A 24,609-nucleotide genomic window follows, 5' to 3' on the forward strand; every position below is an offset into this window, starting at 1 on the left:
CAGTGGAGGTCTCCTCAGGGGAAGGGGACATTTTTTTCCTTCCCCCCAGTAAGGGCAAAGGCCCTGAAATGGGGCTTGTCGAGTCTGTGCCAGCTTTTTAGCCAGTAGAGACTGGAGAACCTCCATGCAGGATCCGGCACAGCAGGGCTCCACCGGTTGCACCCCACTTCCAATCACTCCCCCTAGCATGCCCATTACACCCTCTGCCCCACCCCACCTTCCCCAGAATGCCTCCCCCCACCCCAAAAACCCACATCGCCACCTGGTGATGCAACTTACCTTCGGACATTCCCACTGAGGCCCAGCGCTGACTGGCGCTGGTGGTCCCTCCTCCCTGGGTGCTGCAGGTGTGCCTTATGGCACATTTGTGACATAGCTCTTTATAGCTCAGTGACTTTACAATTGGGCCCCTAACCTCCATCCTTCCTTGCTGCCCATTGGTACAAACATTTCCTTGCTACCCATCGGTATCTTCACTCACCATTCCTGAATTTCTTCACAAAACGAGCATGTACACCAAAGTACGTCAAATATGCCCTAGCATAATAAATCTGCTGCAGCCCATGCTGGAACGATGCAACTTTCATCCCATCTGATTGTGTCTTCTACTTGAGTTGTAAAGGAACTGTACCTTTCATTAATTCCTTACATTAATTCTGCATTCATCTTAATTGGACTGCCTATCAGGGATGGAAACTCGAGTCAAGTGACTTGATCCTGAGTTGCAAAAATTAGCATTTTTGCTGACTCAAGTCACCTGTGGCGATGACTCAGGCATTGAATTGAGTCTGAGGCCACTGACTTGGCACTCGGTCCCCACACATGCAGACTCGGGTCTGTCTGTGTCTAGGTGTGCTTGCTTACTTTTTTCATGGTGTGAAAGACTTCATGGAGTCATCATTCAGGCCTGGTAAGCAGCACTGAACTTCTAGCCAGGAGACAGGGAAAGGTTAATGCTTTGCTTTTGCATTGAGCAGAGGGAAGGGTCAGGAACAGGCTCTCTTTTCCTTCAGTGATCATTGGATGAAGGATGGGCAGTCTGATTTTTTTCTTTGGATGAGGTAGGGCAGAAGGAGGAGCCCAAGGGGGTTCTTGCCTTAGAATTGTCTGGAGAAGCGCAGTGAGGGGGAAGAGGTGGTTCGTAGGATCATGCTTTCCAACCACATGGCTGGCTCCTGTGGGTTCTAGTAGCATAGTGAGAGGGGGTACAAAGCACTAAGTTTTGCAGGGGGACTCAGTGCAGCTTGCAAAGCATTACATGTTGCACAGAGCCTCACTGCAGGCGTGCAAGTGGCCCACTACTCTTCAGAGCAGGGGCATGAAGTGCAGGGGCAACAAGTGAGGCAGAGCTGCCCGTTGCTGTCTCTGGAAAAACACCACAGCTGCCCCACCTACTTACATCCAAGGAGGCTCTCTATACATCCTCTCTCTCAGATGTAAGGAGAGCCTCCTTGAGTATAAGCAGGATAGCTGTGGTGTTTTTCCACGGACAATGACCAGGCAGCTCTACCTCCCCTGCACTGCACATCCCTGTTCTGAAGGAGAGGGAGCCGCCTGCAGTGAGGTTCTGTGCAACATGTAGCGCTTTGCAAGCCAAGTGAGGTTCCCTGCAAAATTTAGTGCTTTGCACCCCCCTCTAGCTATGCTACTGGTGGGCTCCACTGTTACTTGGGAGGAGGAAGCCTCATTGAATGACCGACGCAAATGGGACTGCTTCTTAGTAGAGCTATAAAGAATTGGGTAATTCTCGCAGCTGCTGCACTTGACCCCCATGCTTCTACTGTCCCTGATCTCACGCAGTCCCTCCCACCCCCTCCTGCCTTGTTTACAGATGGGATGGGGACATCAGGGGAGTGTTTAAAGAAAACTCTGACATATACACGCATGCTGGCACCAGCTACTTTTTTTCCACAGCTGGGTTTTGAAAGGGAATGACTTGAAACTCGAGTCTTTTTGAGTTGCAAAAACGCCCTGGGCGACTCAGAAAGTTGGCCCATTAGGACTCATTTTCAAGTCGAGTCATGGGGCGGAGACTTGTGGTTCAGCTCAAGTCAAGTCACGCTGGGTTTGCGCATCCCTGCTTCCTACCTCCTTACCTTCCTTTCCATTCTCTAGAAACTTAAGATCATATGCTTTCCAGGTAGGGACCTACATGGGCAGGGTGATAATGTACTCAATTAAAGCAGCATATAAGTTAATGGCACTATTTTTTTTTTTATTGTTCCCTTGGTCAAGAACAAGACCCACAGAGTGTAATCCTGCCAGTAGTTACACATGGGTAAATCTCATTGAATTTCAGTGAGACATATGCTTGAACCCTAATGAGCCGAAGTCATTATGAAGAACTTGTGGGCTCTGTATGAAGGCAGGATCAGTTATCAAGTCAGGTAAATGAATGCAGAAGTCACATTGGGAACGCCTGATTGTGTTTACTGACTAAACAATTAGCACGTTTGGGACAATTAGGTATGCTCAGTAATATACTCATTCTTTTGAATACTCCTGCAGTGGCAGAAATAGTCAATTAAACTTTCTAATTTAATTAACAACAGTATGTGGTAAATCCTTATTTTGGCAAATACAGGATTTCCCCAGTTTTAAAAATGACCACACCAAATGAGTTATAGAAAACCTCATCATCATTCATATAGACTGGCTTCTGTGCAAACCTGTATTCAGAGATTTAGTACCAAAAGGGAGAAAAAATCCAACTTTGTGTGCTAGAAAAATATATTTAAAGAGGGTATGTCTTCTTTGGGGGAAAAAGGCTTGTAAAAGATTTCATTATGGTGAAATCTATCAAACTATACTAAGCAAATGGCAAGAGCAAATACCCCTCATTAAGGAAAAGATGGAAGAAATAAACGCATTACCTGTTTATTCACTTGAGCAGCACTGAGATGAGAATGCAGATACCCAATCGCAGTCACAGATAGAGTCACTGTTCCTGCTTTGTGATGAACTAAAACAGTTTGCAAACCTAAGAAAAAGTGACAGAAAAAATTGGAAAAAGATACGTATTTGATGGTACATCAACATACAGGAACATGGCTTCTTAGGACCAAAATAAATAATCTAACTCTGCCCCACACCCCTCTTTTCCAAAGAAACTCTTCAAAGAGCAATTTTTTACTTGCCACATATAGCAAAAATAGTGACTGCATCCAAACAATATGTAATTTAATAGAATTGTACCATGCATTTTCTTCTGTCCACTTCCATGATCTTTCGGAGATAGCTCCATTGGCAGGTTGGCATCTATGCTGGCTAATGAATATTTTGTGGATTCCCAGATAAAGTTAAGAGAGGTAAAATTATCAAATTTATGCCCCTGTTGGTCATAAACCTCCAAAATCAATTCTGGGTTGCGATAATTAGAGACAGGAACCTAGAATATAAATAACATGGTTTATAAACAGAACACTGGTCCTTAGAAGAATACAGGAGTAAGCCACTTTACGACGGGATACGTTCTCCAATCCCTGTCATTATGCGATTAGGTCATTAAGTGAACATTCAGTCCAATCTGTTACCTTTGTTGTGTAAATAGACACTCCCTGCCAGACACTAGCTGGCTGCACAGGCTACTGGAGATAGATTGCCTCTTATTTGCATTAAGAGCCTCTCTGCTGTGTAAACAGACCCCCTTGCTGCAAGCTTTGGGAGACATGATTGCCTCATTAAGAGCATCTTTATTGTGCTTTGACCACTGTCATATATGCAGTCCACTGTTAAGCAAATGGTTGTTAAGCAGCGCAGGTCTGTATTTATGGGCAATGCCAAAGGCATTATGTTGCAATCCAAAAGTCTTTTCTATTTCTCAACAAAATCTAGTGAATATTTCCCTCAAAAACAGAAAGAAATAGTCACCCAAGTAGGAAACGATGTGGGAATAATCAGCAAAACTGGGTCACATCACATGTCACTATGCTTTAAAACCGTTCGGAACAACGTGGGATGCAGAAAAGCTCGAATGCATTTCATGTTCTTAAATGTCACAGGTGGGTGTTCTGCCAATCAATGCTTACCCCTTGCTTGTTTTGATGAAGTAAAGGACAAGACAGACCTAGCTGAGGATTCGCATATACTGGCGCCAAAGTTAATCGAGAAGGAGTGGCACAGATCAGCTTCACAGAACCAGGTTCAACAGCTGGGAAGGGATTAGTGACTGTGGGCTTGTTGCCAATTGTTAACAAGATTACCTATATAAAAAGGAGAGCAAATAAATAGAAAAGGAATGCTGTGCTTAGTGAAAAAGTGAAAAAACACTTTTTTTCTGCCTAGACCAAACTAGAAGCATCAAGCCAACATGACTGTATGCTCCAGCAATAACCTGCACTGCTGACAAAGATGCATCATTTTGACACTTATTTTCAGAAACAGTTCCAGTTCATTATCAAAACACAAACAGCAAATTGTTCATCATTATTTTGCCCAACTTAACGTGGCAAAACAAAAATTAAGGTTTCAAAATTCTGAAACAGATGGCAGAGTTCTTTTTTTTCCTTCCAAGAAAAAGAGTCAGTAACAGCCTATTCCTAACCAACTTTCCAGTGCAGATGCAGCTAAAATGCAGCCCAGAAGTAAAGAAACTTTTGTTTCCTTGCCATGAGGAGGCCTCTGTGACTGCCCCATCCCACTGCAGGATGCAGCACATACCCTTTAGGCACAGCTGCATCAGTGCTGGAAAGTTAGTTAGGATTGGTCTGTAAGGCAATTACTATAATGTAGGTAGATTCATGGTCGCTTTTAGAGTAATTACTGTAGATACTCGTCTATAGGGCGATAAATTTGTCCCAACCGATAGCTCCTGAATCTACCCTTCGCCTTATCTGTGGGGCCACTCGGGGTCAGGGCTGTTTCAGGCACACTGCGAAGCAGCTGTGGTGCTGCTGGGGAGGGTGACGCGCCACCTGCTCCCCCACCACGCTCAGGGATCCTGACGGAGCTGCTCCACTCGCCTGCTGCTCCCTCCTTCCCGCCTTGAGCGGGGAGCCTGACGGAGCTGCTCCGCTCGCCTGCTTCGCTCCCTCCTCGCCTGCCTCCCTCCTCGTTGCTGCTCCTGGGCATTGCAGTCCTGCCCACTCAGGCTCCCCAGCCTGGTCTCCTCGCCTCTGACTTCCTCCTCCACTCCGTTAGTCTTCGCAAGGACAGGAAAGGGGAGCAGGAGCCTGGATCGCGCCCCATGCGTGCTGTCAGTGGGGCTTACTCCCAGAAGAGTGCGCATAGGATGGCAGCCTTTGAGCCCAAGCCTGTGCATGCCTACTCAGAAGTAAACTCCATTGTCAATGGGGCTTACTCCCAGGAAAAGATTGTAGCTTGAAGATGGGGAAACGGGAGGGCTGCTTCTTCATGCAGTCTACAGCTCTGCATCTGCTTCTTCGGAGCAAGAGGGAGGAGGGGAGCCCCACACACAATCTCCCACTCCTGCACTGCCTGCTTCTCTCTGCCCTTCAGCCCCAGCCCCTCTCTTCCCTCCACCAGCCTTCACTCTAATGCATTGTTTTCTCCTCCTTCTCTTCTCCCTTCCCCACTGTCCCTCTTTCTCTGCCCCCTATTTACAAGCCATGCAATCAGGGAAACTGACCAGGAAACCCCCTGACAGCCTTGATCCTGCTGTAAATCAAGAGGAGGAAACAGCCCTCAGACCAGGCGAGGGTGGGCTTGTTGCAGCTGCAGGATGCACCTCCCCTGAAAGTGGAAACACTCCCATCAAATGTCTCACAAACTACAATTCAGAGCACCATTACTTAGGAATAACACCCAGGGAAAGCAATGGGTCTGCTTCTGAGTAAATAGGGTTTCAGCTATGTGCAGCTGCACTTGGTCGCAGCCATTTGCTGTTGCTTGTCTCTGCTGTGAATTGAACTGCACACTCCCAGTTGTGTTCTAAGTTGGATGTTATATGTAGAGCTTCTGGCTTAAGAGCAGAAGACTCTGCCATTGCACTGTTTTGCATCAGAAGTATCCTGAGAAATTCTGAGTGATAGATCACTTTTTTATGTTTTAATTTTTTTCCTGTGCTGGTCTTCAATCACTGGTTCATACATGAATTGATCACCAAAAATTAGCTATTGGTGGGGCTTTCACAGTCAACTAGCTACCTCCCTTCCTGCCTTGCTGGGCCTGCAAGGCATTCTGGAGCACTGCCATTATTCCATGCTCTTTCAAGTACCCCTAAAGGTCCTGTTGAGTGCCCCTGGGGGTACATGAACCCCAGGTTGGGAACCACTGTTCTATTAGTATGTTGTTTACAGTGCAGTTACTCTTTGATAGTGTTTACAAAAAGATGGTGAAGACCAGAATTTAAAAGTTTATGATTAAAAATGAATTTTATGATCTTTTACTTTATTTTTAATAAGTTAGAGACTGTCAGTTCTTTGGTAATAATTACTGGTAGGTTTTTTTTCAGGATCTGGCCTAGGTTAAAATCAGACAAAACTATAATCAGACACCCCCCCCCCCCCAGGTTTATGACCTGATTCTATGATTCTTGCCTCAAAATTCTATGCCTAAAATTGCCTAAAATTCTATGATTCTTGCCTCAAAACCTTTCCTCAACTTATCTGTGAGATCGACTTATAGGTGAGTATCTACGGTGAATCATTTTTTTATCCTTAAGCCCTTTTGTTTTCTTCCATAACAAGAAAAAAGTGATATTCTTACACAATATCATCTCAATGTACATTGCAAATCACTCATTATATGAACACAATAGCTCTATTCATTTCAACAGGTCTTGCACAGGAGATGTATGCAGAACTCACTGGAATGAGTTTTTAGTGGATACTGATTGAGATCAGATTTAGGCCATCTTCATAAAAAGGTATCTAGTACTGAGTCAGCTCACTGATTCATCAAGTTCAATATTGCCTTCTCTGGCTGGCAGTGGCCCTCTAGAGCAGTGATTTTCAACCTTTTTCATCTCATGGCACACTGACAAAGTACTAAAATTGTCAAGGCACACCATCAGTATTTTGAACACTGACAAGGCACACCATGCTGTTGGTGGGGGGCTCACATCCCCCAATGGCCCTACTAATAAATGACCCTTACCCAAACTCCCACACAGCACACCTGGTGACCATTCACGGCACACCAGTGTGCCACGGTACAGTGGTTGAAAATGGCTGCTCTAGAGTTTTAGACAAGGGTTTTTCTCAACTGACATTACTGTTCCAGGGAGTAGTTCTATGTTAAAGGAGTTCAACCCAAGTATGCAGTCAGAGTTGGTGATATGTTGTTAACAAAGCTTACTTTGTGAAACTCTCTTGTGAAGCAGCATAACCCTAAGATGATCAAAACATGTGCAAGTTCAGTGCTCCCTGAGACTAAGCAACAATCTTGTACTAAGAAAATACACTGAACTGTTAAAGCCTTTAGCACCTTTCATGACATAAGAGTACTGTGAAAATGCACTTATAATGATAGCATAATTTAGGAATGCTTAATTCTAAAGAAGATATAATCGAATTCAGAATGTGTAAAGTGAGGTAACTAATTTAGGTGTTCAAATTTCATATTAGGTTATTACTACATGTTACTTAACCCTTGGAAGTCTTACGGTGCAATCCAATCTTGTGCTGGAACAGGCAGCCCAGGAGGCAAGGGGAAACTCTTCTCCTTACCCCCAGGTAAGCCACCACAGCCCCAATGGGTCTCCTTGGACTCACATCACCTCCAGAGGTGGCATAAGTCTGCGGAGAGTGGAGAGGCTTCCAGCTGCTCTGTGGTGCTCAGGGAATGTCCTCCTGCCCTCCGCTTGCCCTGGGACCACCCTCCCCCCCCACGCCAGAACGCCTCCCTCCCGCCTCCTCCCCAGACTCTTACGTTGGCCCAGGGGTGCCCAAACCCTGGCCTTGGGGCCACTTGCAGCCCTCGAGGCCTCTCAATGCAGCCCTCAGGGAGCCCCCAGTCTCCAATGAGCCTCTGGCCCTTCGGAGATTTGTTGGAGCCCACACTGGCCTGACACAGGTGCTCTCAGTGTGAGAGCGACTGTTTGACCTCTCGCGTGAGCTGTGGGATGAGGGCTTCTTGTTTCACGTCTGTTTCACGTCTGTGATGCAGTAACGGCAGCAAAGGAAAGGCCAGCCTTGCTTTGTGCAAGGCCTTTAATAGGCCTTGAGCTATTGCAAGACCTTCATTCATTCATCTAAGTTCCAGCTCTAGTATATTAATTTATGTAAACTTATGTAAATTTATTCAAATTTAAAATGTAAATTAATTTTTTTTCCCCCGGCCCCCGACACAGTGTCAGAGAGACGATGTGGTCCTCCTGCCAAAAACTTTGGACACCCCTGCATTGGCCGACACAACCCTCCCTGCCCAAGTTGGCATGGAGTCTGCATTCAACCTGCACAGGCTGGTGCGCATCCCTGTGCCAGCACAGCCAACTCTCCAGGAGGCGCAAATGTGCTTTACGGCATGGTTGAGACCCTCCTGGGCTGGCACAAGGCACCTGTGCCGGCCCAAGGTGCAGTCAGGATTGCCCCCCTTATTTCCTTAGTAGCCAACTAAAATTGCCGCTCTGTGGCCCCACAGTTCAATAGCGTGTATTGTATCCATCTCGCTTCACTCACTTGTTCTCCAAGGGCTTTGCATGATGCTCGAACCCAGTGGTGGAAGGGATTCCTGGTTGTAGGTGGCCCCAATAACGATAAACCAAAAATCTCTGGATTGTCAGCACTGATGTTCCTGAAGAACTTAGACGGTTCTTGAACCCATGGTCTGGGTCCTCCTTCAAACAATACATCTTTGGAGGAGCCCAAAGTTACCAAGGCAAAAGAAATAGGATCAACAGCCTAGGAAAAGAAAATATAATACTGATTAAAACACTGGTTGGCAACCTTCAGTCTCGAAAGACTATGGTATAAGCCTATAGCACCCGATATTCCCAGGCGGTCTCCCATCCAAGTACTAACCAGGCCTGACTGTGCTTAGCTTCCAAGATCAGACAAGATCAGGCATGTGCAGGTAAAACACTGTAAACCATAGAAAGTACTAACAACAATTTCATCATAAAATTATATCAAATATATCATTTTAGCCTTTAAATTTAAGCATTGATATATGTATAATCAGTTTAGAATTCTTCAAATTAGGCAGGACATGTCTCTCTCTCTCTCTCTCTCTCTCTCTCTCTCTCTCACACACACACACACACACACACACACCCCATGGCTAAAATTATTGCAATGTAATTAAACAGCAATTCCCAGTTCTGGTATAACTGACCCAACTTACGTATTCAGTAGTCAGAAACAAGCCAAGCCCAGTCATGTTGCCAGTACAAGGATTTCCAGCATTTTAACGCAGAGATCCCCACTGTGGTGCCTATGAAATGTATGCAACTTTGGAGGTCTCTGAAGGCACTCACTTGCCTATCCATCAACTTGCTACTACTGCTTCCACAACTTAGTCTCTGCCCTGCGGACACAGATTAGGTGACAGAGGAAGTACGGAGTTCACTTCCTTCTCCTGTTGTCTACATTTCCTCTTCCACTTCTCCCCTGAAATGATATGTGTGCAAGCCAAGCACAGCATCATGGTCAAGTAAGACAGGTGGGGCAGTGGAAAGACGGTGGCAGTGCTGGTGGACATGGAAGATGACAGGATGGCTGGCTGGTGTGTTTATGTGCCCGGATGCATGGGTGATTGGAAGTTGCATGCATTTGCATATACAATGTCCATTCAGACAGATGACAGCTGGTTCTCTGGAAGCTAGTTTAATTGTGAGTGAAAACCTCTCTCTGCCTCAATATCTTTAAGACGTTTCAACTCAATTCAGCAGTTCTCCTTCATCAGAACTTTACTTAAGAATCCAAATGAGTTTCAGAAAAATCAACTATGAAGGAAAAGTGCAGACTTACATTTAGTGGCAGGTAGGCAGCTATGGTGATACTGGCAGTCAGGTGAATACGTCCATGTGTATAACTAACAACAAGGGCTGTATATCCTTGGGCTTCAGCTTTTACCCTGACACCGCTGCAGTAATCAGGAGTTGCCTTCAGTTTCCCTGCCAAGAAAAGCAAACACGAACAAAACATAAAATGTTCATCTGAATTAAGATTCTAAAGATGCTTTTTAAAAAAAACAAAAAACAGTAATATTGTTGTGTAAGAGTTCTCAAACACTAGTTTCATTCTATAATGAAGTGGGCAAGTCTGGCCACAAACTATCTCTGCAAGGTTTATTGGTTCATTACTTCTAGTTTCATTTTAACAAAAAACCTATCCCCATGGTTGCAGAGATGTAAACATGTGATAACAAAAACGCTATAACTATCAGAAATAACAAAAAAGCCACTGAAATGTGGTCATAAAGCTCAAGCATGAAGAACTAATAATAGCCTTTATAATTAGAAGAGAATACTGAATGAACTACATGCATGAACTAGTGTATTTAGCTTGCCACTTGGATGTTTCCTAGGCCTAATTGATACTCACCCAGGTGAGCACACAGGAGGCCAATTATGAAGCTCATCTGTATATACACAATTTTTTTGTTCCTAATTAGTCATTTGCATAAAACAAAGCTTAACATGTCAGTCAGTTGAAAACATGTTTGTCTCCCCACTTGCCCTAACAACTGAAATGCATGCATAGAATTCATTTTAACTCACCCTGAAATGGACTGAACACACCATGATTTTCAACTTCAACAACTAAATCAAAATGTGAACAGTCACTCAGAGTAACCACCTGACTGGTTTCCACATTCATTAGGCCATTAATCCTCAGAGGTAGCTCCAGTATCTGACCCACACGTGCCTCCACTTGACATGGTGTGAACTCCATGCCACTAGGTTCTGTCACATATACCTAGGAGAAAATAATGAGGTAAGACACTGCATCCAGGACAGAAATAATGATCAAAGATGAACTGGAAAATTAAAAATTCCAAAAGTAAGTTCCCTATCTCTAGCAGATCTTAATTATCCAAAGGTATCACTTTTTACATTCAACTTTTTTTCTTGTGATTTTGAAAATGTGTGACTGAGCACATGCAACTTTGTTACAGTCAAAGGCAATTATGGCACAAATGTTTTGCAATGTGTCTGTTTTGCAACGCATAGCCTCTGTTACAAAGATGAGAATTAGACTATTTTCTGGATACTTGCCTATACACGCAAATAAAACCTAATAAGAAGCTCAAAACTAAATAAGGGTATAACACTCATCAGTATTGTTTGCAGATAACCAAACAAGGAGATTGAGTAGACTATAGAAAACAGTTCCTTGGAAAGGCACATTTTACCTGGCCTTTTCCAGGTAAGGGTTCCAGTTATTTATTTCTTGATTGGGCTGTAGGGAAGAAGACATCGACCTGTCTTTTCACCTCTGTAATAAGTCCATCAGTATAACAGTATACATAAGTCCATCAGTATACAAAATACACTGGGATGATGAAGGTAAAGTCACAGCCTCCCCCCCCCCAACCCAATGGAAATTTCCACTGGAAGGGAGGGCTTTACCCTACCAAAGCCTTTGGGTGAGGTAGGAAGAAACCATTTGCTTTGGGATCTTCTCCCTATCCAAACTTGGATATTTCGGTCAAAGTTCCAACAAATGATCCCAGCTCACAATCTAAGAATCACAGTATTAGTTATCTACTTTAAAGGGAGCACAGCAGAAGTGAAAGAATAAGAGCTCTTGGGCTGGCACCTCCCTTGCGCCATAAGACACTTCTGCGCCACACACACATTGGTGTGCTGGCCTCCACGGTGTTGGCCCAAGGTATGTTTGCGCCAAAGGTGGGTCGCTCGGGTGGGGATCTGGGGAGGACAGGGTGAGGAAGTTTCAGGGGTGTTCCAGGGCAGGGGGAGGGCAGGCCAGTGGGAGGACCAGGCCCAGGAGGAGGGCAGAACCAGGATCTGGCACTTAGGCCAGATCCTAACCCCTCTCCCAAGTGGCCTTACACTGAGCTGTCTGGATCTGCACCGCCAATTTATGTGGTGCAGCTGCCACATGACATGGGGTAAGAGGAATGATTCCCCTTACTTGGAGTTGTGCTGCAACCTGGCCCAGCCCTGCTCTGGATGCAGCTCAGGTGAGCTGGCCTGCCCGCTCCAGGGCATGTTAGGATTGGGCTGCCTAACCCATAAAATTCACTGGGGCTGAGAATACGTACAGGTGCTAAATTCCTGTTGCAATAAACTGAACTAACATATAGAAACGTGGGCATGACCATGGTCAAAGTACACAGTCCTGAGAAACACAAAAGCTCCAATATCTGCATGGTGCTCATTTGCACAAGGTCTTTTTCCAAAGGAGGGGGAAAACTTCATACAAATAAGAGAAATATCCAGGGCTGTTGTCTTCATTTTACTGAACAAAGTAGCCTGCATGCACATCTGTGTGTGCGTGCAACAGCTTGAGACAGATTATGAAGGAGAGTGACACCCTCTAACTAATTTTCTAGAACACAGAACATGTAAAAATGCCATCATAAACATGGAAATAATCAGATGCTTGAATTATATGTTTATATTTTTATTCCCATCACAGATGGATCTCGTAACAACTGCTTGATCATAAGAACAGCCCCACTGGATCAGGCCATAGGCCCATCTAGTCCAGCTTCCTGTATCTCACAGCGGCCCACCAAATGCCCCAGGGAGCACACCAGACAACAAGAGACCTCATCCTGGTGCCCTCCCTTGCATCTGACATAGCCCATTTCTAGAATCAGGAGGTTGCACATACACATCATGGCTTGTAACCCATAATGGATTTTTCCTCCAGAAATTTGTCCCATCCCCTTTTAAGGGCATCCAGGCCAGATGCCATCACCACATCCTGTGGCAAGGAGTTCCACACGCTGAATAAAGAAATAATTTCTTTTGTCTGTCCTAACCCTCCCTACACTCAATTTTAGTGGATGTCCCCTGCTTCTGGTGTTATGTGAGAGTGTAAAGAGCATCTCTATCCACTTTATCCTTCCCATGCATAATTTTGTATGTCTCAATCACGTCCCCCCTCAGGCATCTCTTTTCTAGGCTGAAAAGGCCCAAATGCCTTTCCTCATAAGGAAGGTGCCCCAGCCCAGTAATCATCTTAGTCGCTCTCTTTTGCACCTTTTCATTTGCCGTGTCTAACTTTAAGCCATCTGTCTACTGCTTCAGGTTAAATTGCTGGACCATATGGTGGGGTGTAAAAATTGTAATCCACATGGAACTTATAGACTACTTGCATAACCTGATAAATCAAGGTCAGCAGGCAGATGCTTACTTCAAACACAAAATGAAAAGCTTGAGCAGACTGTCCATATCTTTAAATTGAAGACACTTGTTTCATTTAATACTTGTTTCTGCAATGCTCAAACAGGATGAAGTGCACTCCTATTGCTATGTTCTCTGAATCATGACTCTGAACATGAAGTTTTAGTTAAACACATCATTTCTGAGTCTCCTACAGGCAACTATCATTTACTGAAAATAGACTTCTTTGGGACACAGATACTGCATGGCCCACACACTAGTGAGACCGTAAACTAAACCCCATTTTGTTTTAAAAGTGGTTTAACAAGAGGAGAACATTGCAGATTAATATTTAACAACTATGTTTAATTTCCATTCAAACTACATTTGTGAGGACAGATATACTACTTAAAATAGATTGAGAGCATGCTGTTACAGGCTTCAAAGATATTGCACACGATGAGCAAGACTTGCTTAGAAAGGTATTTCCTGAAACACAGAGTACCTTTATACCAAAAACGGTCGCTTAATGATTGGCTTTTCATGATAGAACAGACATGATAGCCCAGCAAGTACACTCTAGCAAAAGGACTTTTAAAAAAACAATACAGACATTGCAGGATTCTCCTAGGACTTGAACATAATTACAGGCAAAGGCTTTGTAAACACATTATATCACATCAGCTGCTGTATTATTTCAACCATGCATCCTGGAAGGCAGGTATACAGTTGGTCCTTGGTAGGCACAACCTGTTTGAAATAACTAAACAAACATCCCAATCCTATCCTTTCCCCTGCCATAGCATGCAGCTGTGCCAAAACAGGCTGCACTGCATGCTATGGTGGGGAGGGGATTGATCAGGAGGCCTGGGAAATATTTCCCCTAACCCCCCCCCATGTTCCATGATCACCAGTGGGTCTTCTTGATCCTGCACCAGCTCTTCAGCAGGTGAAAGAGCAAGAAGACCAAAGGAGCATGTTGGCTGGCTCCAGGGGGGATAGCATCCGGCATGAGTCACTCCTGTTGGGTGCCAGCACCTCCTGCCTCTGATACACTCTCGGCCCTGTCCCTGATCCCTCCCACTCCCTGTTCTATTCTGCTCACCCAGTCAACTTAACCAATTCAGCAGAGCGCCTGTTCACCACCACGGCATTCAGGGTCTTCCCCACTGTCTGCAGAGGTGGCCCAGAAGCACACGGCGCCTTGTGCTTCTGGAATAGTGTTCACAATTCCATAAAATGCACTCCATTGCTGGAATGTTAGTTCTAGCAGCGTCTGTGACAAATAGAACTGGGCCATAAGTCCACAATCTCTTTCTTTGCCTTTACGTACACAAACATGTTATGGACTTGAAACCGAATCCTGAGCTCATCAGTGCCAGTGATACAAGCATACCGCTGGCACTGGGTAACACAAAAATGCCATAAAGCACACCCATGACACCTACCACTGAGTCAGTGCTGGTGCTGGCCCAGCACCAGTTGTGCTGAGCCCAGTACCAGCTGTATGCTGCCTGGAGCAAGAGAAGAGTTCCAGGCAATGGTAAGATTTATCGGGGTGGGGGGAGGCATTCTGGAAGGATAAGGCACAGGGACGGAGGAGGAACCAGGGTGGGAGAGGGGTGGGATTGGTGGAGCTTGATCCAGAACTGTGTGTTGGGCCTTTCACCCCAAAGTCTCTCAGCTCTGTGCCAGCAAAATAGTAGGCGCAGACTTGAGAAGCCCCATTGTGGGGTCTGGGCTTTTCCCGAGGGGAAAGGGACTTTCGTCCTTCCTCCAAAGAGACCTCCAGCTGTTTCCCGATGCCTGCTGGATACAGCAGTAGCCATTTTGGCACTGCTGCTCCAGCGGGTGCCAGGAAGCAGTGGCAGACCTTGGGGGCAAAAGCCCCAGGCCCCATGCCTTTGGGTTTTGTGGAGACAGCACCACTGCTGCCTGCCACGCCACTACCACTGCTGCCTCTGAATGCCTCACTGCCTTTGCCTATTCTGGGGGCAGGCACAGCCCCACACAGTATCCTGGACCTTTCCAAAAGCCTTCTAAGGCTTTCAACATGGTCTTACAACATGGTCTTAAGCAGTACTTTCAAGAAACTGGGAGTACCTCATTGGAAGCCTCAGAAGGTTTTCAGAATGGTCCCAAGTGCCACGTGGGATTTCATGTGGCTAGGTAAGTATCCCGGGAGAGAGGGGCATGATGTATGGGACAGCATTGAGGACCTGTGTTCTTAGGTGCCACAGGGGCCAGGTCTGTAACTGCCGTGAAATTTAGGATTGGGCTGTAGAGGCTCTAAATCAGTGTTTCTCAAACTGTGGGTCGGGACCCACTAGGTGGGTCATGGGCCAACTTCAGGTGGGTCCCCATTCATTTCAATATTTTATTTTTAATATATTAGATTTGATGCTACCATGTGCCATGGTATGTGACTGCATTTGGGGAAATGTTATAGACCTGTACTTTTAACAAGCAGCTATTTATATTCTTTTAACAATGATAGTAAATGGGACTTACTCCTGGGTAAGCGTGGGTAGGATTGCAGCCTAGGATTGTTAAAAATTCTCCTGCTTGATGATGTCACTTCTGAATTGATAGAACTTCAGTTCTAAAAAGTGGGCCCCAGTGCTAAATGTGTGAGAATCACTGCTCTAAATGATAATGTCAACCACATATACTTACTGTTGCTCCCAACAACTACCTTTGCTTAGGTTATCAGAGACAACTTTCTCCACCTCTTCCAGATTTCTTTGAATGCTTTGAATTTTGTCACAAGACAATTTTATTTTGTTTTAAAGACTTGCAGTTAATCCACATGAAAACATCAGGGACTGAAATTCTTGGGGAATTAATGAGAACTAAATTTGACAATAGAATGCAGAGTAGTTAAACCCCTGCTGTAATCTATCTAGAATCTGCATTACTAAAGGCAACATTTCTCAATAATTTAAATGTGGTGAAAAGCACTACTGTTTTATTACAGAAAGTACCAGTCACTTTGCAGATACATGCTAGATCTGTAGAACTCTGCAAAGAGTTCCACATATTCATTAAAGTTTCTGGGGGGCCCACATGCAGATATATTATCTGCTCAATCCAGTAAGCCACTTCTTAAACCCAAGGGAATGCAAAGAATGAATTCCAATTCATTGCCCAGGGAGTCATGATTAGAAGAAAAATTCTCCTAGACATCCTAGTGTGTGAAACATGTTCCAAAGGGACTCCCAGTTCCCAGTCACTGAAGTTGACAGGAACTACTGGTCTAGTACGCTAGTCCATTTGCTTTCATGAGTGCTTTTATGTGTTCATGATCCCCTCAATGAATTTGATCTCATTCTGCAAAAAGACTCTGGACTGGTTCCAGGGAAGCACAAGGCAAAGTTCCATTTATTCACTGTGGCTTTCCTTCTCCCTAATACACCCTCTTATATCACCTATAAATCCATGCTTGAGAGTTTGGGGGAACATCACGGAATGTGATGTGGTGGGCTGCAGTAGGAGGGGAGATTTGGCAGAAATTGGGGATCCTATTTTTAACAAGTGAAAGTACCTCACACCCTCATGCTAAGCCTCTTTGGATCGAAAACTCTGTGTAAACTACACCTTCTCTCGCCTCCCTACATTTTCAGCACCAGGCTCTATGAACGTGATGATTCTTGCTAAACTGGGCCTGCATATGTCTCAGGCTCTTTGGTGTGGTAAACTCTGACGGTGTCAATCTCCTCTTTAGAAAATTAGGGATGGGACTGAATCCAGGACCACAATAGATTAAACATCCACTTGGCAGGTGAGTGTGCAGAAATCCTCATGCACAGCACCACAGATCAGTCATTATATATAACAGAGGTGGCCAAACTTGCTTAAGAGCCACATATGATAAACTTCAGATGTTTGAAAGATGCAATATTTAAGCAGCATTAAAATTTTAAAACATATTTACACACCACGAAAATTAAATGTACATTTTAATCTAGTGGACTCTCAGTTTATACCCAGTAGATACTTATGGAGACTGAAAATTTGTTATTAATATTAACATATTAATTGTGGTGCAAAAAGGAGCTCAGCCAACATGTTTCCAAGAGCCACACATTATATGTCAAAGAGCTGCTTGTGGCTCCCAAGTTGCAGTTTGGCCACCCCTGATATATAACTATAGCTAAGAATTGAAAAACCTGGTTCCACAGAAGCTTTAAAAATGTACAAATTCAGTACCAAAGGAAATAGAAACCAGATCATTTGGAAGGACTATTGAGAAACCTGCTTCCTCCATGTCTTGCAAGAGAATGTTTCCAATAAGTGGAAATGGATTATGTGAGCCTGCACTTTGCCAATTTGCAAGGAGTATAGAATGTAAATGGAAGTTTCAGTAGCCCTCCTCAAGCTTTCTGTGCCTCTCAGCTTCTAGAAAGGGACAGCTGATATTTAAACAGATACTAACACATCAATCATAATGAAGTATCTGCCCCATGGATGAAACACAACATTGTGTTTTCGAGACCTTTGAGATCTAACTTCAAAATGGAACTTCTCTTATAATTTTGGTGACATCCAGCCTCCTTAAATTCTACTCTGCATCTTCAGGTGTACAGGATTGTATATGCCAACCTGCTTCTGAAATATTGTTAGACCCAAATGTGCTCAGCTCAGGCTGTGCCTGTTTAACCAACATAAATAATTCGTCTAGGAAAGCACTCTCCTGTGAGAGGAGAAATATGTCCAGCATTTCCTGCCTGTTCTGAAGCTCACAAGTAGAAGTCCCCAGGCACAGAAAGGGTCATGACCTCAAAATGCTTCTGCTTCTTGACTGATAGCATAGCATGCCATTTCTACAGCTCCTGATAAAGACTTCTTGAAAGAAGATGCACAGTAAATATTGCTTACCTTCATTTCTCCGTAGTGTAACGGATTCTGAACATCATTGGCACGTATAACACTGACACCGATTTCATTTCCAGTTGTCATTACTCCCTTGACAGTTACTGTAGCGACATTTTGGTTAGAGGAAGACCATGTGAAATTGCCACTACCACCATGAGCCTAGACCATAAACAAAACACAATATTTGATAATACTGAGGTACCTAGGTTATCGTGTAAACTCAATTATTCATTATTCATTACTGAAATTACACAAGCAAATTACATGCAAGCAATATTCTAGCATGGAATTGCTGGGCAAGAAATTCAAAGAAGGAAATACCCTCCTATTACATTGAAAGAAACATAAGGCAATTGATACACCACTGTATTTAATCTTTCCCTTTCCTTACAAATACATGTCTTTTTTGTCCATTGTTTTAATGGCCACAGATAAAAGTCTTTTCCTGTAGTTGTCCCTTTCCTGAAAATTTTTTTGACACTCAGAGATATCTCAGTGATGAATGGCGCTTGTAGTCAGCATGTCATTTCACAAGTCAGCACACAAGAGGCCCAACTTATAGGATTTGTGCATTTTTTAGAACTCAGATTAATCTCCTTTTATTGAAAGCCAGAGATACTCAACAGAATCATTTTAGTCTCAGTGCAGCTAACCTGTGTACTGCTAAAAGCGTTTTCTACCAATGGGAATTGTTGGAAAGTATAAATGGCAAAAGGGGGCAGAGAAAAGGGAGAAAATTGATTTCTTACTGTCATCATGTCTTTATTTTTAGCCTTAAGGGGAGGTTAGCTGCATACACTCGTGGCTTCCAAAATTCATCAGAAGTCTGTGACTGACAACAGTGAAGAGTCCCTGTATTTACTATAAGCCTCACAGGGGTTGGAATGATTGTGCACATTACATCTTTAGTCAGCCTCTCTTAGGACTCAGTATCTATAAAATCTGATTTAGGTTTTTAGGCTTTTTTCAGGCTTTTCCTGAAAAACAAAGCAGTACAGGCTATAGTATGTGTTCTGTTTCCGACAAAAACAAAAACACTTATTTTTGAATGCTTTTTAATACATGCTTAAACATCCAATAAAATAGTGTAACACCCCAGTTTAGAATATGATAAGATGTTACATTTCTGAAGATTTTCTTAAATTTAACCTTTGTGTTTTTTTAAATAGCCTGTGACTGTAAAAATGAATAATGACCAAACACATAAAGCAGCAGGATAACTCTATATGTTATAGATATCAAAGATGTATACCATCTGTTTCAGCTTGATAGTTGCATAAAAATACAGTGGTACAAAATTTCTCCATCATCAAAAGAAGCATATCATTGCCAAACTGATCTATGTAATTATGCTGAAGACAAAAATACTAGCATCACAATCCAGTACAGCAGAACATTCTCTTCTTCCCTTGTACTACTTCTACATCTGGAACTCCATCCTGTTGACCCCCACCATGCGTCTCCATGGAAGCTTCCTTCCTGTGTGCTGCACAAGTAGGACTACTACACACAAAAAGCATGCACTGGACTGTACCATAAGTTTGCAAAAACGTCTCTAATGTATAGGCCTGATCTGACCAAATGATCATATACATATAAAACACAATGATGGCAATCATACTAATATCATACTACATCCGTGAGCAGCTTAAATTATGCATTTTTCAGATTTTGTGACAGCAAGTTTATGTAGCATAATGTTCCTACATTAGCATTATAGCTTCAATAAAAAAAGAGCAAAACAAAACTCAAATACAGTTATCACTGTGTGGGAAGATATAATTGAAGAAGGACTGAAAAGTAGTTTACAGCAACAACAACCAGGCTTTCACAAAGTTAAATAATACAAAAAGCGACTGTTTTGGATCATTACTTAAGTGAAGAACTAGACCCTTTCTGAATTTCTGACATGGATTGAGGACTGAGACAGATTTGGTCACTCTGGTGGAAACCTATACCAGGCACTGGACAGAGGGATGGTGCCTGCTAGTTGTTCTGAAATTCTTACTGTCTAATCCTATAGCCAACTGAGGATGCGATGCTGGGGGGGGGGGGGAAGGGAACTGGACAGTCTCATTAAAGGCATCAACATTATTTTTCTTTTCAATCTTTTAAACTGGTTGGTTTGACCAGATTAAGGGCATTTTATTTGCAGCATGTATGTTTCATGAAGATGCCTCTTTCGAAGGGAAACATTCTACAGATGGAGGCTGACCAAAATATCACACCATTTTGACACACACACACGTTACCTGAAAAAAAAAAATGCTTGCATAATAGCATTTGTTTTTCCCAAACAAGTTCTGTCAAAAGATGACTCTGGTTAACCTCAGTTTTTGGAAGTGACTGAAGTATGAAAAACAGTCATATTTGAAGAGTCTATCTATAAATTAAGCCATGGCCTTTGCCTTCCAATAGCATTACTGCCACAGTGAATGAAACCGAGGAAGTGAAGTATGTCAGTGCCAGAACTTTAGAGAGATGCTTATTCTTCTCCAGATACCCCCTTGGCAGTCAATTCAGCTGTTGATGTATGGAGCCTACTTGCACTAAACCACAAGCATTTTTATTTGTTTTCCTTTTGTCACTTTCTACTACCACAGGTTACATTCTACAATCATATTTCGTTTAAAGGAAGACCACTTAATCATAAGAGCGTGCCATAAAACAAAATGCAGCTTTTAAAATAGCAGGTGCCAATTGCCACAAAATGGTAATGAAATTCTACTTTCGAATAGAAATAGGGTTACAGCCTCAACTGCTGATAAGAAACACTAGAATCACAAAGTAGCTGGTAGCTGAGCTGATTGTTTTCTGCATTTAGATAGCTTTCAACATTTACCTTTATTGTGTACTGATAGGCTCCTGTCTTTGGCTGCCATGGAAACGTCAAAATGCTTGGTGAAAGAGCAATAGGAGGGTAAATGTCTATTTCTTGCTGGTTTAGTATTGGAACAGGTAATGTATGAACACCTCCATCCTATAAAAAAAATAGGATACAAGAAATAATTATTGCACTTATTCAAAAGCAAATTCTGTCCTCATTGGAAAATAAAAATTTCACAAGAAACTTCAGGCTGCTTCGCAAATTATGTTTTCTGACACTTAAATGAATCTCTGTATCCAAAAATACCATGTGTTTTAGGAATTTCTATCTTGACTTCCAGTCATCAAAATGACACTTCCAAATTAGAACTAGTGGGACAGGCATTTGGACTGAGAACTTAACACGTCATGGCCTTCTATCTGTGTCAGAAAACACATTTGTGGCAACATTCATATACACTAGAAAAGTGTTTTCTAATAGAAAAATGCTATTATCAAGATGTAACAGCCCAGTCCTAAGTTGGTCAGCTCACAAGTAAGTCATGCTCAGTAAAAAATCAGTAAGTAAAAAATGCTCAAAGTAGCTCAGACATTCCATAATAGGGCAGGAGCATTTGCTTTCCATATAACAAGATCCAGGGTAGCTCGCCCAGAGGTCCTCTCTGCTGCCAACAGTCTCCTGCCACTACAGCAGCCCCTTATTCCTCAGCAGGTCTTGTGCATGGAAGCCACACACCAAACTCCAGTGTCTCCAGCAGTCTCTGCTCCAGTAGTCTGCTCCAAAGACCATCAGCAGTTCCATAGTTCCAGTTGTCCTCAGAAGTCCATCAGTTTCTCAGTCCTCCAGTCTCCTTCCTAAAGCTTTCCTCCTTCTACTGACCACCCCAAACTCTCCCTTCATCAGGTGCTTTTATGCCTGAAAACCCCATTGCCTTCAAGTGGCTGCAGCTGTGCAGCACACCCTCAACTGAAAGCCCAGGGTGCCCTTACCCTTACCCTTAAAGGGGCCACTGCTGACACCACACCCTACCTCCTTGCCAGATCTTCTGAGATTCTAATACAATGAGTCACCTTTCAGAAAACACCAAATGTGCCCCAGGGCATCATCTCACAGCCATGGTCCCTTAGAATCCCAAAATCTTCAGTAAAAAAACCCTGCTGGATCAGGCCAAAGGGCCATCTTGTCCAGCAATCTATTTCAAACAGTGGTCCACCAGGTGCCTCCAGGAAGATCACAAGCAAGTGAGAAAGGCATACTTGTCTTATACCTTTGCTCCCCTGAAACCAGAATTCAGCAGCATACTGTCACTGAACCTGGAGGTAATAATAATAATAATAATAAATAATAATAATAATAACAGGTATTTATATACCGCCTTTCTTGGTCTTTGTTCAAGACTTTATTCAAGGCAATTTACATAGGCAGGCTTTATTTAAATCCCTTATTAAATAGGGATTTTTACAATTTGAAAGAAGGTTCTTTCTTTCAAGAACCACTACATTCAAGGTGTTTCATTCCGATCTGGCTTCACATTCTGGCCTCCATCCTCCCACGCTCAGAGCAGATGGAATAGCTCGGCTTCAGCTTGTCAGCTGCTTCAAGGTCGCACGGTGCCGGTGGCCTTGAACTGGCGACCTTGTGGATGTTATCTTTAGGCAGATGGAGGCTCTACCCTCTAGACCAGACCTCCTGCCCATAGCCAGCATGACTAGCAGCCACTGATAGACCTGTCCTCTATGAATTGGTCCAAACTCATTTTAAAGTTATCCAAACTAGTGACCATCACTACATCTGGTGGCAACAAATTGCACAGACTGATTATGGGCTGTGTGAAGTACCACTTCCTTTTGTCCATTCTAAATATCCCACCAGTCAGTTTCATTGGATGACCCCTATTTCTAGTATTGTGAGAGAGAAACTCTGTATACACTTTCTCCCCATTGAATATTGTATATTAGATTACAATAAGGTTCAATGATTCAACTTGAAACAAAGGCAAGGGAAATATTTCTCTTTAAGCAGACATACCTGATCTACAATAGATGTTAAAGTTCCAACAATAATGGTTTGCCCCTCCTTTATTGCTTGCACATGATGATATGACCCATTCAGAGAAGACTTCAGAACCTTGAAGTATTCTTTAGGCAAGTACACATCAATTCGGAGATTCTGAAATTTTAAAAATGAATACATTGTTATTATTAACAGTATTTATATACCGCTTTTCAACTGAAAGTTCACAAAGTGGTTTACGAAGTGGCATTACTGAATACATAAGATGATTCTCTGAACAGACAAAATCAGAAGTAACATACAGTATTTCTGATTAAGAGCACAGAAAAAACGGAAGGTGCTGTCCTTTCCACAAAAAACACTACATTTTACAATTGTTTACAAGTAACAATCCTAATTTGGGCACAATCCTACCTGGCACTTGGGCTGATACAAGAACTTTGCGCCGGTCCAGGAGTGTCGCAAAAGTGCCATAAAGCACTTTTGTGCCACTCTAAGGAGACACAGTTCGGCACATGGATGTATGCCAGCCTCCCCATGCTGATGCAGACCCTGGGGAGAAGATGGTTTGTGACAGCTGAGTAAGGGTTTCAGGGCGGGGAGGTGGGCATTCCTAGGGGCGAGCAGGGAATGGGAGGTGGGGTCAGACTCCGGTAGTTTTGTCGGATCCTAGCCCTGTTCCCGGGCGGTGCAGAGCTGCCCCAGGCTGCTCCATTCTGCTCGCATCTGTGCCACCTCATCAGGTGGCACAGATGCAAGTAGAACCATTGGGGCCGCTACAGCATGACATGGGGTAAAGGGAAAGGTTTCCCTTTGCCTCAGGCTGCTCTGCTTTTGGCCCGAAACTTGCCCTGTACGAAGTGCAGGCCCACTAGTATGCCTGTTTCCAGTGCAAGTTAGGACTGCACCCTTTGTCAGTCTCGAGTCACATGTTAATATTCTTGCTGATGTATGTATAAGGCAAGCACAAATATATATCTCGGATTTTAAACAGCCACAACATTGCTGAGAGCATGAACAGTAGCAATTGAGCCAAATAATACCTGGGGAGCCCCTTCCAATGATACTAAGTGGGAGAAATGGCACAGAATTAGCAAAAGAAGTATTCTCCCTCTGCAAGGTATCCATCACCATCATTCCCATGGTGCTAATATGCCCATGATCCCCACAACCTATTCCTTTAGAGGACACAGATGAATGAGAATGAAACGTTTTGGAGCTGCCACCAACCCAGAGTGTCCATTGTCACACTCATGCAGCACAGCCCTTCCCCATTAAAGCTGCCCTGTTCAGATGCTACTATTCTGTATCTGAAAAGAAATTTCCAACCAGTGCTGCTCTCCTGCCTATGTTCAAGTCTTATGCTATACTAGGGGTGTCCAAACTTTTTTGGTAGGAGGGCCACATCATCTCTCTGACATTAAGTTGGGGGCCGGGGAAAAAAAGAATTAATTTACCTTTCAAATTTCAATAAATTTACATAAATGAGTATATTGGAGATGGAACTTATATGAATGAATGAAGGTCTTGTAATAGTTCAAGGCCTATAAAAGGCCTTGCACAAAGCAAGTCGGCCTTTCCTTTGCTGCCACTGCTGTATCACAGATGTGAAACAGCAAGCAGTGGCGGGAGCCCTCATCCCACAGCTCACGTGAGAGGCCAAACTGTTGGCCATCATGCTGAGAGCAGTTGTGTC

General features: G+C 43.5%; 1 protein-coding gene across 1 annotated transcript in view; it reads right to left on the reverse strand.

The window, feature by feature from the left end:
* The window catches only part of NUP210 (nucleoporin 210), a 120,548-nt gene that overhangs the window by 50,625 nt on the left and 45,314 nt on the right, over positions 1-24,609 (reverse strand). Inside the window, exons 10-18 of the mRNA XM_066613804.1 lie at positions 22,929-23,069; positions 20,916-21,053; positions 18,077-18,232; positions 10,622-10,820; positions 9,870-10,015; positions 8,580-8,801; positions 4,029-4,202; positions 3,196-3,388; positions 2,874-2,980 (exon numbers count right to left, since the gene is read on the reverse strand). Coding sequence (XP_066469901.1) covers positions 2,874-2,980; positions 3,196-3,388; positions 4,029-4,202; positions 8,580-8,801; positions 9,870-10,015; positions 10,622-10,820; positions 18,077-18,232; positions 20,916-21,053; positions 22,929-23,069 — 1,476 coding nt within the window. The remainder of the gene's footprint in view (positions 1-2,873; positions 2,981-3,195; positions 3,389-4,028; positions 4,203-8,579; positions 8,802-9,869; positions 10,016-10,621; positions 10,821-18,076; positions 18,233-20,915; positions 21,054-22,928; positions 23,070-24,609) is intronic.

The sequence above is a fragment of the Tiliqua scincoides genome, chromosome 2 (assembly GCF_035046505.1).
Source record: "Tiliqua scincoides isolate rTilSci1 chromosome 2, rTilSci1.hap2, whole genome shotgun sequence".
Taxonomy (NCBI): domain Eukaryota; kingdom Metazoa; phylum Chordata; class Lepidosauria; order Squamata; family Scincidae; genus Tiliqua; species Tiliqua scincoides.